The sequence below is a fragment of the Carassius carassius genome, chromosome 19 (assembly GCF_963082965.1).
Source record: "Carassius carassius chromosome 19, fCarCar2.1, whole genome shotgun sequence".
Taxonomy (NCBI): Eukaryota; Metazoa; Chordata; class Actinopteri; order Cypriniformes; family Cyprinidae; genus Carassius; species Carassius carassius.
In genome coordinates this window covers 16361497-16376550 of record NC_081773.1, presented here as the reverse complement: position 1 = coordinate 16376550, position 15054 = coordinate 16361497, and the positions used below count along the sequence as shown (strand labels likewise).

The 15054-nt window shown below is 36.2% G+C and overlaps 1 protein-coding gene across 1 annotated transcript; it reads right to left on the bottom strand.

Moving 5' to 3' along the window:
• Positions 1 to 6372: 6372 nt before the first annotated feature.
• On the bottom strand, positions 6373 to 13003 carry LOC132094716 (atypical chemokine receptor 3-like). Its single transcript, XM_059499372.1, has 2 exons — positions 12861 to 13003; positions 6373 to 8572 (listed from the first exon to the last, which is right to left on the bottom strand). Exons 1-2 carry the CDS (start codon positions 12867 to 12869, stop codon positions 7430 to 7432), a joined length of 1152 nt encoding a protein of 383 aa, XP_059355355.1. The 5' UTR covers positions 12870 to 13003; the 3' UTR covers positions 6373 to 7429.
• Positions 13004 to 15054: the final 2051 nt, after the last annotated feature.

The following is a 15054-nucleotide window of genomic DNA, read 5'->3' as shown; positions in this document are numbered from 1 at the left end:
CTTCTACGCAGCCATGATGTTGTAATTGATGCAGTATGTGGTCTGGCATTGTCATGTTGGAAAATGCTAGGTCTTCCCTGAAAGAGAAGACGTCTGGATGGGAGCATATGTTGTTCTAGAACTTGGATATACCTTTTCAGCAGTGATGGTGCCTTTCCAGATGTGTAAGCTGCCCATGCCACACGCACTCATGCAACCCCATACCATCAGAGATTCAGAGATGCAGGCTTCTGAACTGAGCGCTGATAACAACTTGGGTTGTCCTTGTCCTCTTTAGTCCGGATGACATGGCGTCCCAGTTTTCCAAAAAGAACTTAAAATTTTGATTTGTCTGACCACAGAACAGTTTTCCACTTTGCCGCAGTCCATTTTAAATGAGCCTTGGCCCAGAGAAAACGCCTGCGCTTCTGTATCATGTTTAGATATGGCTTCTTTTACTCTTACCTATAGAGTTTTAGCTAGCAATGGCGAATGGCAAGGTGGATTGTGTTCACTGACAATGTTTTCAGGAAGTATTCCTGAGCCCATGTTGTGATTTCCACTACAGTAGCATTCCTGTATGTGATGCAGTGCCGTCTTTCTGATATTGCTCCACTATTTTACGCCGCAGCAATGGGGGGGAATTGGTTATTCTCTGCCCATCTTGACTTCTGAGAGACACTGCTACTCTGAGAGGCTCTTTTTATACCCAATCATGTTGCCAATTGACATAAGTTGCAAATTGGTCCTCCAGCTGTTCCTTATATGTACATTTAACTTTTCCGGCCTCTTATTGCTACCTGTCCCAACTTTTTTGAAATGTGTAGCTCTCATGAAATCCAAAATGAGCCTATATTTGGCATGACGTTTCAAAATGTCTAATTTTCAACATTTGATATGTTATCTATATTCTATTGTGAATAAAATATAAGTTTATGAGATTAATTTATTAATATTATTTATTAATATTAAATTATTCCATTCCTATTTAACTCACAATTTGTACAATGTCTCACTACATATATATATATATATATATATATATATATATATATATATATATATATATATATATATACGGTATATATATATAATATACAGTCTGGATTTGCACATGTAGCTTCAAATGCTACAGAATGGGATAGAGGGGATAGAGACTATAAAAAATTAGGCCTGTCCATTTAGAAAACAACACTTTGGTTTCAGGTAAAGTTGACATTATTTACATGATTCGACTTTCTTTGAAATATACCAGTTTGAAGTGCTTGTATGAGAGTTTGTAGGGTCACAGAATTAATGACATTGCTAGAGAGAAATCATAGATACATTAAAGTGTCTAATGGAGGAAGTCAAATGTCAGTGTGACAAAATATGTAAATAAAAAGATGATTCTTTAATGCGGAAGTTCCTATTGTGGAATAACCTTTTTACTTTGCTAAATCACAGAGATGTCATGGGTCTTTGTCTGATTCCCTTAGTCTGGATCCCCTTTGGGACACATGGACATGTGAATGAATAGAAAGAATAGTGGGTGGGAAAAACCTGCTTCCCTGGTTTACTAATAAAGCTACAGTTTCAGCCTGAAACACAATCCATATTTGATTCAGCATATTGTATGAGCTGATGTTTGTGGTGAATGTGAAAAGGGATAGAGGATTGTTCTGCTCCCTTTACCAAAGCAGACTGGAGGTTCCCGTGGGAATTCATGCTGATCCATAGGAGAAAATCTGACATTTCAGGGATGTGAAAAAAAGACTCTGTGCCCATCTACACACACACTTATCTACCTCTAGAGAGAAACTTGACTCTCACTGACTTCTCCTTGACTCTGGGTTCAGTTATTCATCACTTTAATGAATGCTTTTTGTCCAAAAAATGAGAAATTCTCCATTTCATACATCTCTCCCCTTCAAGGGTTTAAAATAAGAACCAACCTAAAAATATTAACTGTGCCACCACCCAATTAAGAAGAAATAGAAGTTCATCATTCTGTGGAAACAGCAGACAGAATGTATTATTCACAGAACAATAATATATTTGTCATATGCCTAATGACAGTCTGAAGTCCCCTATTGAATTTACTTTAGAAATGTAGGCACGTATTAGAAACCTTATAGGGGTTGAATGTTTCTGCATGAAAAATAAAAATGTGATGATATGTTTGGCTACAGCCCACGTGACAACATTAGGTCATTGATACTTCGTGAGTAAAATTAGAGCAAAAGATTATATTTTCGTTAAAAAGTCATTTCTATTTGGTTTTTACTCTTACATAACCACAGTTTGTGACCCATCTCCTTCTGACTATTGATAGTGACAAACTATACAAATAAATATATTTGACACCAACAGGTTGAGAAGGTAAAGCTTTTAGCATAAACATCCTTCTGTAAAGCTTCTGTAAAATTTCAGGATGTAGATGACAAGTAGACTGCAGTGAACTTGGCCAGTCAGTTACTCTGACTGAGGAGACTTTTGAGAAGCTGGGACAGTTTTAGCAGTTTTTCAATATTTAATTGTCATATTCATTTATTTTAATCCATTTTACCTTAACTAAAACACTATAAATCCTTCCAAATCGTAACAGATTTTCCCAGAGCGAACTGTAACTCACCAATGACATTGCAGTAATGTGAGACATCAATATTTGTAAAGTAAAAGTGAAAAGAGAGAACAATACCTCAGGGTTGTGGCCTTAACACCAGCAGTTAGGGTGGAGGCTATTATGGGGAAGTGTCAAAAAAAAAAACTGCCACAACTGTCACCATTAATAAAGTTCAAGTCGTAATCTCGTTGTGTCAATATCTTACATGTAGTCTGAATCTGTAATCATTCACAGCAGCTTCACAGCATCTCTCTTTCATTCCACTGCTTAAAACCAATAAAACTGCTCAGGAACCCTTTAAACTATATAGTCAGCAACTCTGCAAAGAGCTACACGGGACCACCCGGCACTTTAGAGACAATATCTATCATTTAGCTGTACAGAGCTGGAATCCTGGAAGGCATTTATAAGCCATGGGTGCCCTCAGGAAATTGCTATGGGTACGACATAACAATCATACTTCAAATGTAAATTTTGATACTACTGAGTATATGTTAAAAACACAAGTTGCTGCAGCACATATCTACAAGTTACAACTACCACAAGAATGTGACTTTGCGTGTGTGATGAACATTGTAAAAACAAGCTGTCATCAGTAATATTAAATGAGACATAAACATACATCTGCCATACACAAATCATGTTAAAAACATTTGCCATGTTTAAGGTGAATTTACAAATGAATGGAGGTAATCAGATTTTATAATGTGACATTTATTATGTCATGGACAAGTATGAGAACTGACATCAAACAGCTATTTCAGAAAACAGAACCTTTCCTTGTCAGTTCCTGCTGAAGAAACAAAGGCTCTGTAATGACATTGAAGTCAAATTGTGTTTCATGAAGAGATACTGCAACTGGGGAATCCAGGACTGGCATGAAATGTAGATTAGAAAAATTTGGTCCTGACAGAGAAATATAAACACTTACACTAGAGATGGAGATTGTGAATACGTGATTGTGTGTTTATGTTGGACACATGCATTTTACCATGTGTCATGTAATGTGTGTGCTTGGGGTGTGTGTCCGTTCTAGAGAGTTGTGATGTTTTGATAGAATTTGTTTGCAGGATTTATAATGCAGCATTCCAAACAGTATCACCTAACTCAAAGACAAATCTTTTTAGCTTTGTTGTAAAACCAACATACAGAAATACCATCTGTTCACATTACACGCCATTCTGGGCTGTTCATTCAGCCGGCATAAACCAGCGGCTCTCTGCCTTGTTCTCAAATCCCTTTTGGAGCACCAGCCAAACCACAGGAGGAGACTAAAATGAAAAACAATATTTGTCTTCTGAAGACTAATTCTGCCCAAGCAGAAATATTATGAAGGGCTAAGACGAAATAGCAGAGGTCTACATGACAACTGATAATAGTAATATTGTTGTTGTGCATTAAGTTCCTTAAAAAAAGGTTGTAACACTATATTAAGGTGTCCTTGTTACACAAATTACATGTACTTTCTATTATAATAACAATTAATTACGCATAATTACATGCAAGTAACCCTAAGCCAAAACCTAATCCTAACCCTAACCATACGTTAATTAATATTACTCAGTAAATGTATAATTACACTGTAACAAGGACACCTTAAAAATGTAACCAAAAAGGCTAATTCCAACTGACTGCCATATTATATTATGTTGTATATTATTAGACATACCTTACTGTCTTGGATTAGGTTAATGTATTTTTCTAAATACAACAAGGTTATATCTTCATGGTCTCTGGAAAAAGTTTGTTTCTCTATTTTCTTGTGAAATGCTTCCTGCTGATGCATTTAAACCTTTAGTGTCAGCACTGTTAAAAATCACTATTCACGGTCTTTGCTGTTGGGCAGCTTGTAAACTGAGGCCCTGTACAAAACTGCTGTGAGTCATGATCTGTACCAAACTGGTGGTCTCTTTTCTTTTTCCTGTGTGAGTTTAATACAGTCACAGCCTACATTCATGACACTGTTGTGTTTGAAAGAATACATTTTTATGAAGTATTGTTTTTATGACGTTTGAAGTTTTTGAACTTTTGACTGTGTTGTCTAAGTGCCTGACAGTTTTGTTGTGTTGTGGTGTCATTTTCCAGACATGAACACTTTGAACATGACAAAATAAATTAATAGCTGCCGAGAAAGACACAGGGGATGTTTAGGGATGAAAATGTGTCACATTATGACTGGTGTGAGAACGGAATTAACAGATTAGAGACTAACTGAATCCAAATGCGTTCAAAAAGTGTTAATTAACTAAACTGCTAATTATGGGACAACTTTTTAACTATACAACAATAATCTTCTTTGATGCTCAAAAGTGTGGAACATACTGAATGAGTTAGTTTGACTTTGTGTTTAATCCATAATCATGCTGAGGTTCTTTATGAAAGATAAAATGATTAAAAATGAAATGATTTGGGACAATAATATTGCATCATTATTTTATTTTTTATATTTTTTTAATGCAGCCAGCCATGCTTTCATAATGTATCAGGGTTTTTTGTTTGTTTGTTTGTTTGTTAGTTTTTTTAAGAAATCTCAGAAACCTTGGGTTTATAAAGACAGCTTTGAAAACAGCAACTAGATGAAGATGAATTATAACAAGGCAGCTTTTGAAGTCTTTTAGAGTCAGCCGCTAATGCAACCTTAAGAGGTTTTGCTCAGGCCTTGCAGGTGTCTGCGTTGAAAGTATTATAGACTTGACATTGGTTGAGTTCAAATCAGCATAAATCAGACTCTCATGTGTCCTTGTTCTGCCCCTGCATTTGTTTGATGTGGAAATGCTGCTCTGAACTAGCTGACTAAGATGGGGGGAAATCAAGGTAAAAAGGGTTTCACTGGGTTCTACTGAATATGCTAAACCTTTATAGCTTGGTTTTGGTACGTTTAAAAGCTAGTAAATGTTTAAACATTTTAATTCCATTCAAATATACACTGAAAGTTTCAACGTTTTATAAAGTTTCACTGTAGGGTTTTGATTGTGTGGTTGTATTGTTTCTGCAAGTTATACTAAATTATACTAAACTGTTGCATGAATTATCTGGCCAAATTACAACTTGTCCTGATATGCTTGTATGATATACTTAATTGTTATGATATACTTAAAAGTGTTAAGAAGAATCAACACAAGTTTATCTTGAGAATTGTTCTCGTTTTTATATTGAGCATTTCCTTCTAGAAAGCTTCTTAGAGTGTAGAGGTCAGCTTGAGATACTGGAAGAAGAGATGAGACAGTACATTTATTTCCATAGACATTTATGTATTTCCAGTTATATCTGTTTAAATTTACAAAAGGTTCTACATATTTGTAACATTATAGCTGCATGTGCAGAATGTGGTTAAAGCTTTTTGACTGCAATTTTAATGTCCTGTAGTTATAAACATATTTAGGTGTATTTAGGTTGTAGCCATTACCTTTAAGTTTTTATGAGGCCCTTAGGATGTAAATAAAAAGGGGCCACTATTGTTGAACAGATGGTGAAGCAGTTATACTCCACAGAGTAGATTTTGATAATCAAAGATAAAAGGTTTTGGCTAGATTGAATCCATATTAATTCTAGCTCACACATGGGTTAATCCTAACTATGTATCATATTTCATCAGATAGCATAGAGATGCAAATGTGTGAGAGAAAAACTTTTATAGAAGACGATGTTTCATTATTTGTTAAAATTACACTAAGATCTATTTAATAAGCATTGTGAATCAAATGATTTAATCCCAAGCACATTTAAGTATTAAGTGTTCCAACAGAATTCAAAAATAGCAAAAAACAACTGATGCAAGTAAAGATAAATATAACAACATTCGTAACTTACTTTAATTGAAATTTACACATCTATAACAGAAAAAATAAGCTAAATGCCCTTCAAAGTACACACATGAGTTACACATTACAAGCTGACATCCAGTCATAAAACATCATACACACACGAAACAAAACCTACAATGAAGTGCAAACGCAGTCGCACAATAAAAATCCAGTTCAAAATCAGTTATTTTTGACTGAATGAGCTGTTGAGGAGAACATGTGAACACTGACTGTTCAAATTACAAAAGTAATGCAAATTCTCTTGCCACAGACACAAAAGACCCTCTTATCAAAGAAAGTGCTTTCCACAATTAAATCAGTAACAATTAAGATAAATATGAACACATTTAAGCAGAGAACTGGAGCTACATCACTATACTGTTACATTATGCAAAGAGCAATGTTATAAATTAAAAAGAAATTATGAACTTTATCACAATTTTAATGGTTTGTTGACCTTACAGACGTTAAATTAAAATATGTTATAGACAGCATTTTCACTCTGAAATTGCTAGTAAATTTCACAAATAATTATGAAGAAAGAGCATAACAGAAAGTAACAGTAAATTAAACATGAAATTTAGAAGTAGAAAGACTGACGATGTATTATTACTTGTAAAAAATAACTCCAATAATCTTGTTTTATTTACAGCTCTATTTTTTTCACAAGTCTTAATTTTTGTATATTGCATTATCTATCATATTATGATGACTGAAAGCCATCCAACATTTTTGGGAAAGTCATTACTGGACACAATTATGATGCCACACTAAAACCAGGTTTCTCTTGCTGCGATTTTGACAGAACGCATGGTCAATTTTACCAGAATTTCATGAAAACATCTTAAAGTGGTTCTGATTTTACAAAATCCCAACAGTCTTTGGCACATTTCAAATGAATTATCAGTATCTTTATCAGTCACTGTTGAGTATTTGCTGCAGTTTTTAGTTCTGCTGATCTACATTTCAGGAAAACATGTCAGAGGACTTCATGTTTTGAAGCAGTGCAGAACATCGGTTGAGGATGATGTTCTTGAGGGTCCTAGCTCACAGCTGTAGGGGTGTTTTCCACCATTGCATACTCCATCTCGGTGCCCTGAGAGCCCTCCATGAGTCGCGCTAACCCCGTACGCTTGGAGTATTTAAAGATGAAAGCTTTCATTAGGTCATAGCGGTAGTGCCGGTGAGCAAAGCTGTAGACCACAGGGTTCACACAGCAGTGCAGCAGCGACAGGCACTGCGTAAGGTTCAGTGCCATAAAAAGGCCGTTCTCTGAACTGCAGACCATCGGGAACACACCTAGCATCGCTAGCGCATCGGCTAACAGCACAGCATGATATGGTGCCCAGCAAGCTATGAAAACCACTATGTACGTGAGGATGACCTTCCTGCTCACGCTGCGATCCTGGTCGCCATTTGAAGGGGAATGAGAGGAAGAGGAGGCCAGAGCGTTTGCCAACAGCGCATATGACACTGCTATAACAGGGAAGGGTATGACAAAACCAAGAACAACAAAACTCAGCTGAATGCCCACCATCCACTGCAAAGGGTTGTCTTGTGGATATACAGGATGACACAAAGTCATAGGACTGTGTTGTGACTTTACCGACTGCAGGAAGTATGCGTCAGGAATGGAGGCAAATAAAGCAAGCAGCCATGTTACCACACACACTAAACGTCGTATTTGTCGTCCCCTTCTTTGAGAAATCTCCCTTGAGCGGACCACTGAAAGATACCGGTCCACACTCATGCAGGCCAGGAAGAAGATGCTGGCGAAAAGATTGATGCTGAAGAATAGATGTGTGAGCTTACAAGCTGCCTGGCCAAATGGCCAGTGACCTTCCTGTGCCAGCGAGCTCACCCACACCGGGAGAGTAGCGACCGCACACAGGTCAGCCACTGCTAGGTTTAATATATACAAGTGTGTGTCATGGTAATGACGCTCTGAGCGCAAGTTGACCCACACTACTAGCGCATTGGCGGCCAGGCCCACAACAAAAATGAAGGAGTAGAGGGTGCACATAGCATGGAGGAGAGCAGAACGGTTAAAGGATGTGGGGCACATTTGCGCTTCCACCTGCGAGTTGTTGTCATCTGTGAAGTTTAATTCTTGCCACATGCTGAAGAATTCAGTCAGTTCACTGGCACTTAGACTCTTCTCCTCATTTGGTGGTGAAGACTGCAACTGTTGAAGGAGAAGAAACTGAAATTAAAAGACCCATCAGCTGGTTCAGCATGCTCTGTTATGATTAGCATAAGTTCTGTGTCATCGGGTTATTAAATGTCAATGAATTAAAATGATTTTGTGGTAAAATATTACCTGGACATATACAGTACAGACCAAAAGTTTGGACACGCCGTCTCATTCAAAGAGTTTTCTTTATTTTCATGACTATGAAAATTATAGAGTCACACTGAAGGCATCAAGGGCTATTTGACCAAGAAGGAGAGTGATGGGGTGCTGCGCCAGATGACCTGGCCTCCACAGTCACCGGACCTGAACCCAATCGAGATGGTTTAGGGGTGAGCTGGACCCCAGACAGAAGGCAAAAGGGCCAACAAGTGCTAAGCATCTCTCGGGGAACTCCTTCAAGACTGTTGGAAGACCATTTCAGGTGACTACCTCTTGAAGCTCATCAAGAGAATGCCAAGAGTGTGCAAAGCAGTAATCGAAGCAAAAGCTGGCTACTTTGAAGAACCTAGAATATGACATATTTTCAGTTGTTTCACACTTTTTTGTTATGTATATAATTCCATATATAATTCCACATGTGTTAATTCATAGTTTTGATGCCTTCAGTGTGAATCTAAAATTTTCATAGTCATGAAAATAAAGAAAAACTCTTTGAATGAGAAGGTGTGTCCAAACTTTTGGTCTGTACTGTATATATATATATATATATGTAACAAATATTGCTACAAGTGTGACTGCATCATATAATAATTATTAATTATTAATAATATTAATACTGCTCATCGTCTGGCTGACAACGTCTTGTATTCATTTTTCTAAAAATCCTGTCATACGTGCACAAACTGATAGTCACCACTTATAAGCTACTACTAAATATTGTAGAAACATAATTTTCTGTAAAGTTGCTTTGTAACGATTTGTATTGTAAAAAGCGCTATACAAATAAACTTGAATTGAATTGAATTGAATATGTGTGTGTGTGTGTGTGTGTGTGTGTGTGTGTGTGTGTGTGTGTGTGTGTGTGTGTGTGTGTGTGTGTGATATTCAATATTCAATTCAATTCAATTCCCAATTGACCCAAAGTTGGGATGAAAGAACCCAGCATTTTTAGAGTGTAACCTATGTATGTGTGTGTGTGTGTGTGTGTGTGTGTGTGTGTGTTTCCAAATATGATGTATTCTGAAGCAATATTCTCATAAGTTTTCTATCAGCTGTGACATATAAATCCTTGTGCTTTTTATATTTTATCCAAGGGCTTTTTTTTTACTTTTACATTTTCCCACTAATCTTATTAAAACTTTAACTTCAAATTCTTACATTTGCTCTATAAATTGAATTATAGAAATGTGATTATCTATACGTTATTAAATTAAATCATTTACACTAAAAAATACAACTGCATATTATTATGTACGGAGCCCCGCACATGACATGCAGGAAAAAAATAGTAGACTAAATCGTGTGCACGATTTACTAATTCGTTCCCTCAATGTACTAAAACGTGCCCTCGATTACTATTGCGTGCCCTCTATTTACTATTTAGTTCACTCGATTTAAAAATAGTGCGCACGATTTACTAATTCTAACACAATAGTAAATCCAGGGAACGCAATAGTAAATCGTGCGCACTATTTATAAATCGAGGGAACACAATAGTTATCATGTGCATGTTTTAGAACATTGAGGGAATGAATTAGTAAATTGTGCGCACAATTTATTTATTTTTTCTTGCATGTCATGTGCAGGGCTCCATAATTATGAGATTATTTTAAATATTTTTGAATAAATACAAACAAGAAATGACGGTGGAAATGACACTTTTCAACTAAATTAAAATGCCAGTCGGTGCCAGAAGTGAGCATTTAATGAGTGAGTCATTCAAATGATTCGATTTACTTTACATAATTGAAGTTTGAAACTCTTTCTATTATTTATTTGACGTAAGACCTCCCAGTCATATAAGACAAATATTTCTATGGCACCTGAGCATTGCATTTTTGTGAAATTACCACAGCATCCTATTATAATTTCATGGTTCAGCTTGGTTAGAAAGTTGACACTACTTCAAAAGCCCAACGCTGTTTGGCTTCCAGCCAGTCCTGTTAAAGTACCCTTTAAGCTGGTTCTGCTTTTCAAAAATCAAAGTGACTCAGTTCTATGACTTCACAGTGATTTCTATGAGCAAAGTAATTTCAGTTTAGGGATTTTGTCACACCATTTTAAACATCTAAGTGGTCCGTTCTGAAAGACATGTTGCTATGTGGTTGGTGAGGTCACAGACCCTTGACCCTTGATTTTTTTCTGGTCACTAAATCCTTTTTTTTAGTGGAACCTTTCAATCTCCAGCAGAGAGGCCACAACGGATGTAAATGTCAGCATAATGCTGTTCTGAATTAGAGTAAATCTATAAACATATCAAATAAGTCTGTCTCATTTTATGTTGCAGGACTTACAACACAAAGAGTGTGTGATTGTGTTTATATACTAAAATATTATAACTAGGGTCTTGAATTACACATAATTTTCCTGTGCAAAAGGAAATTTCCTGTCACTCCACCTGTATTCTGTTTGAAGCTCATTACAAAGTGAAATCTAATTGTTTTCCATTTAGTAAATACACAATAGTGTTGTTTGATAAAGGCTTTTGGGTTTGTTTGTTTAATAATGGTTTATATTCTTTAACCCTAAGAGGAAATAGTTTAGGAAATTCATAGCACAAAATGTAATCAATGAATCCTTTAAGGACTGAAACGTGGAGACAGACATGCACATACTTGTGTCACTGTCCCTCTGATAGATATCTGAAAGGTTCTTGGTCTTCCAGCAGTATACAACGGTAAGCAGCAAGGACACTGGAGTGTCAGAGGTCAAATGATTTATGACATCAGACACCTTGAGGGCCTTGAACCTGACAGGTTGACAGGATGTTGGAAATGAAGTCATTATTTGCTCAAAATTGTGAATTATCTTTGAAATGTTGATTGATGGGCCTAAAGATACAATTAATTTTTTATTACTCTGTGTTTCTAATCATTATGTGTAAGCTCTCTAGGCCACAAATGCAGCAAATGTTTCTTTCTTTTCATTTAAAACTAAATTAATCCCATCTTCCTGCACCCTTAAACCAATCTTGTGTTTCGAATGAATTTATTTATTTTGAGGTTACGGATTTCGACAAATGTAAACAGCGTAATAGAATGATATATTGAGTAAAGCTCTTAAGCATGAGCTAATATCACAGACTGGGATTACTGGCAGCAAATACAAAGCAGAACGTATGTATAAAGCCAGACCATGGACATAATGAACTATGATGAAAATGCTTAACATATGTGAGCTTTTTCTCAAATGTACAATCTACAGTAACTATAACTTTCCACAGCATCGATGCGATGATACACGATACAATATAAAGAGTATTGGGATTTGTGTAGGCTACCTTTTCCTTACCCAAGTGGCCTGCACCCTAAAATAAACAGGCCAGATTTTCACCCCAAAATAACAAATGTTGTCAGAATTTACTCAATTTCATGTTAAGGGAGAAGTCATACATGAGGGTGAGTATAAATGTTGTTGTTCATCTTTTAAAATACTTTTTAATAAACGTTTTCTATAATTTAGCTACTATATAGAGTAGATAACAAATCTATGGATAAACCTATATTCATTCGAATACTCTATACTGTAAGTTAGCTTTATCATGATGAGACAAAGACTTACTGTGACTGTTTTTCTCAAGTAAACCCCAAACTGGTTTGTGCCCCTCTATACGCAGTTATCCTTAAGTAGTCAAAAATACTAAAGTTTTTACAAATATATGCTACATAAACCATAAAGAGTTAACATTTTCAGCATTTCTGTGTTGTCAGTATTAATCATAACAGAAAGCGCACGGGTAGTGTTGCCATGTTACGTGATGTACGTCCTAGGCGTCTTCTCTTACCAATATTACCAAACGCTTATTTTGCGCCACGAAAAAAACAAACTTCTAAAACTTATGCTCTGTACAACTTATTTTTTGTTAAAACAAACTATATGAAATGCTTACAACTTTATAATGAAACTCCTCACACTAACAAACGAGCTATGATTAAGGAGATCTGCTTTTAGAAACAATTATTTAAAAACTATAGTTTAAAAACGATTCCGGCTGGGCTGTTAACAAATCGTCTGCTGAAGTACAGGTGTCTCAAACAGGTAGGCTACTGTAACTCATAGCCAACTCCGACTCCTTCTCAAGTTTTTTGCTCGTTCTTAAAGACAAAAAGATATTTCTTACCTCTGTCATTGTGGCTTTAACGCTTGGTCAGTGGGTTATATCAATCTACGGTTTCGATCTGATCCGCTGAGGAGATGAAGTGATTCGTCGGCGCTCGTGCTGCAGGTTGATTAAATAGAGAGAATGAAAGCGGTGACGCCCATCTGCGCCTCACAGAGACTCCGACTGAACCTCAGTCTCTCGACACACTCACATATCACTAGTGACCTGAACACTGCTTGCCAAATGGACGCAACGATATTTATTTATTTATTTATTACGATGTATTTATATGTTTCAATATTTTGTTTATTTCGATATTGATTTAACGATTTAATCTTGAGTAATTGTGTGTGTGTGTGTGTGTGTGTGTGTGTGTGTGTGTGTATAATTACTGAATTATTATTTTATTTACAATTCCAAGTCTGTTATAAACAACAAAATTTATTAAATTTATATATATATATATATATATATATATATATATATATATATATATATATATATATATATATATATATGTATGTGTGTGTGTGTGTGAAAGTTAAATATTAAACATATAAATAATTAATGCAAATATGATATAATTGTTAAGTTACAAATAAAATAATCAAAACTACTAACAAAAAAAACACAAAATTAATAAATACAAAGAAAAAACAACGTTGTCTTCTGCTTCTAAATGTATTAGGGTTAACCAATAATTTAACCTTGTTGAGGACCTCTCTCGCACCTCAAAGCCTTAATTTCTTATGCCTGATTACACATTATGAAACATAACCACCCAATACAATAACCTGAGATCTTGAAAATAATAAATAAATAAATATATAAAAAAAAATCTGTCAAAACCAGCAGTGGCAGGGAGAGTCAGCAAAACCACAGAGCAAAGGCTAGCATGGCCAACTTTACCAAACCTCAGTCTCACTTATAATGGAAATAAAACATCATATGTCTATTGTGTTTTAGAATGGGGAAGACTTGGGGTATGTAATGGTTTTCTTTATCCTTTGGCACAGAAAAGGTCTGACCTCATGAAGGACGTGAATTGATGAAGGAGTGATTGTTTCCATCACGATAACCTGCATGAAAGGGCAGCCTCAGCATGCACGGATGTCCATTGTCCCCAGCTATCAAAAATATCAGAGCAAATTTCAAAAAGTCACTGATAAGCATCCTGGTTCTCCTTAACACTTGTGCCAGCTTCTTTATCTGAGCTTTCTTCTACATACACAGGAGGGGAGAGACTTTGAAAGGGAAGTCGTGGCCTAATGGTTAAAGAGTCGGACTCACAATCGAAGGGTTGTGAGTTCGAGTCACGGGCCGGCAGGAATTGTGGGTGGGGGGAGTGCATGTACAGTTCTCTCTCCACCTTCAATACCATGACTTAGGTGCCCTTGAGCAAGGCATCGAACCCCCAACTGCTCCCCGGCGCCGCAGCATAAAAATGGCTGCCCACTGCTCCGGGTGTGTGTTCACAGTGTGTGTTCACTGCTCTGTGTGTGTGCACTTCGGATGGGTTAAATGCAGAGCACGAATTCTGAGTATGGGTCACCATACTTGGCTGAATGTCACGTCACTTCACTTGAAACAGAGACTAAATGAAGTGAATTAAAGAGAGAAGAGAGCAGGGGTCCAAAGCTGCTGGAACGGAGGGAAAAATATCTGTCTGCTTTTCAAACACACGCTTACCCTTCATTGCTAAGCAACAAATGTTGTAAAATGAGTGACTTGAGAAATAAGGACCTTTATATAACTTCCTGCAGTGGAGGTTTAATTTAGTTAATGCTCAAGAACACTATACATCATTTTGTCCACTGAAATGGTGCAACATTGTAACCGCACTAAAGCTTCTGGTGTTAATATTAATCCCACAGATGTCTAAATAAACATGGAAGACTCGTGGCGACAGGGTTGAATTGCTCTGGATGAACTTAACTTATAACATCATCTCTCTGAAGATTCATTCATTTAGTTTAGAAACAATGTTCGCTCTGAAATTGCAAGAAAATTTAAGTAAATGCCAAGTAACACTAAACTAAATATTACATTTTTAAGTATAGTAAGACTGAAATAAAAGTAGACAATTTTTTACAGTGTAAAAGGATATAAAATAGTCTCTTAATACTCTGTTTATATATTTTAATTGGTTTTCCCAAACAAAAAATCTCCCTATTCTCTTTCTCAGTCTATTACATGTTTTACATCTAATTGT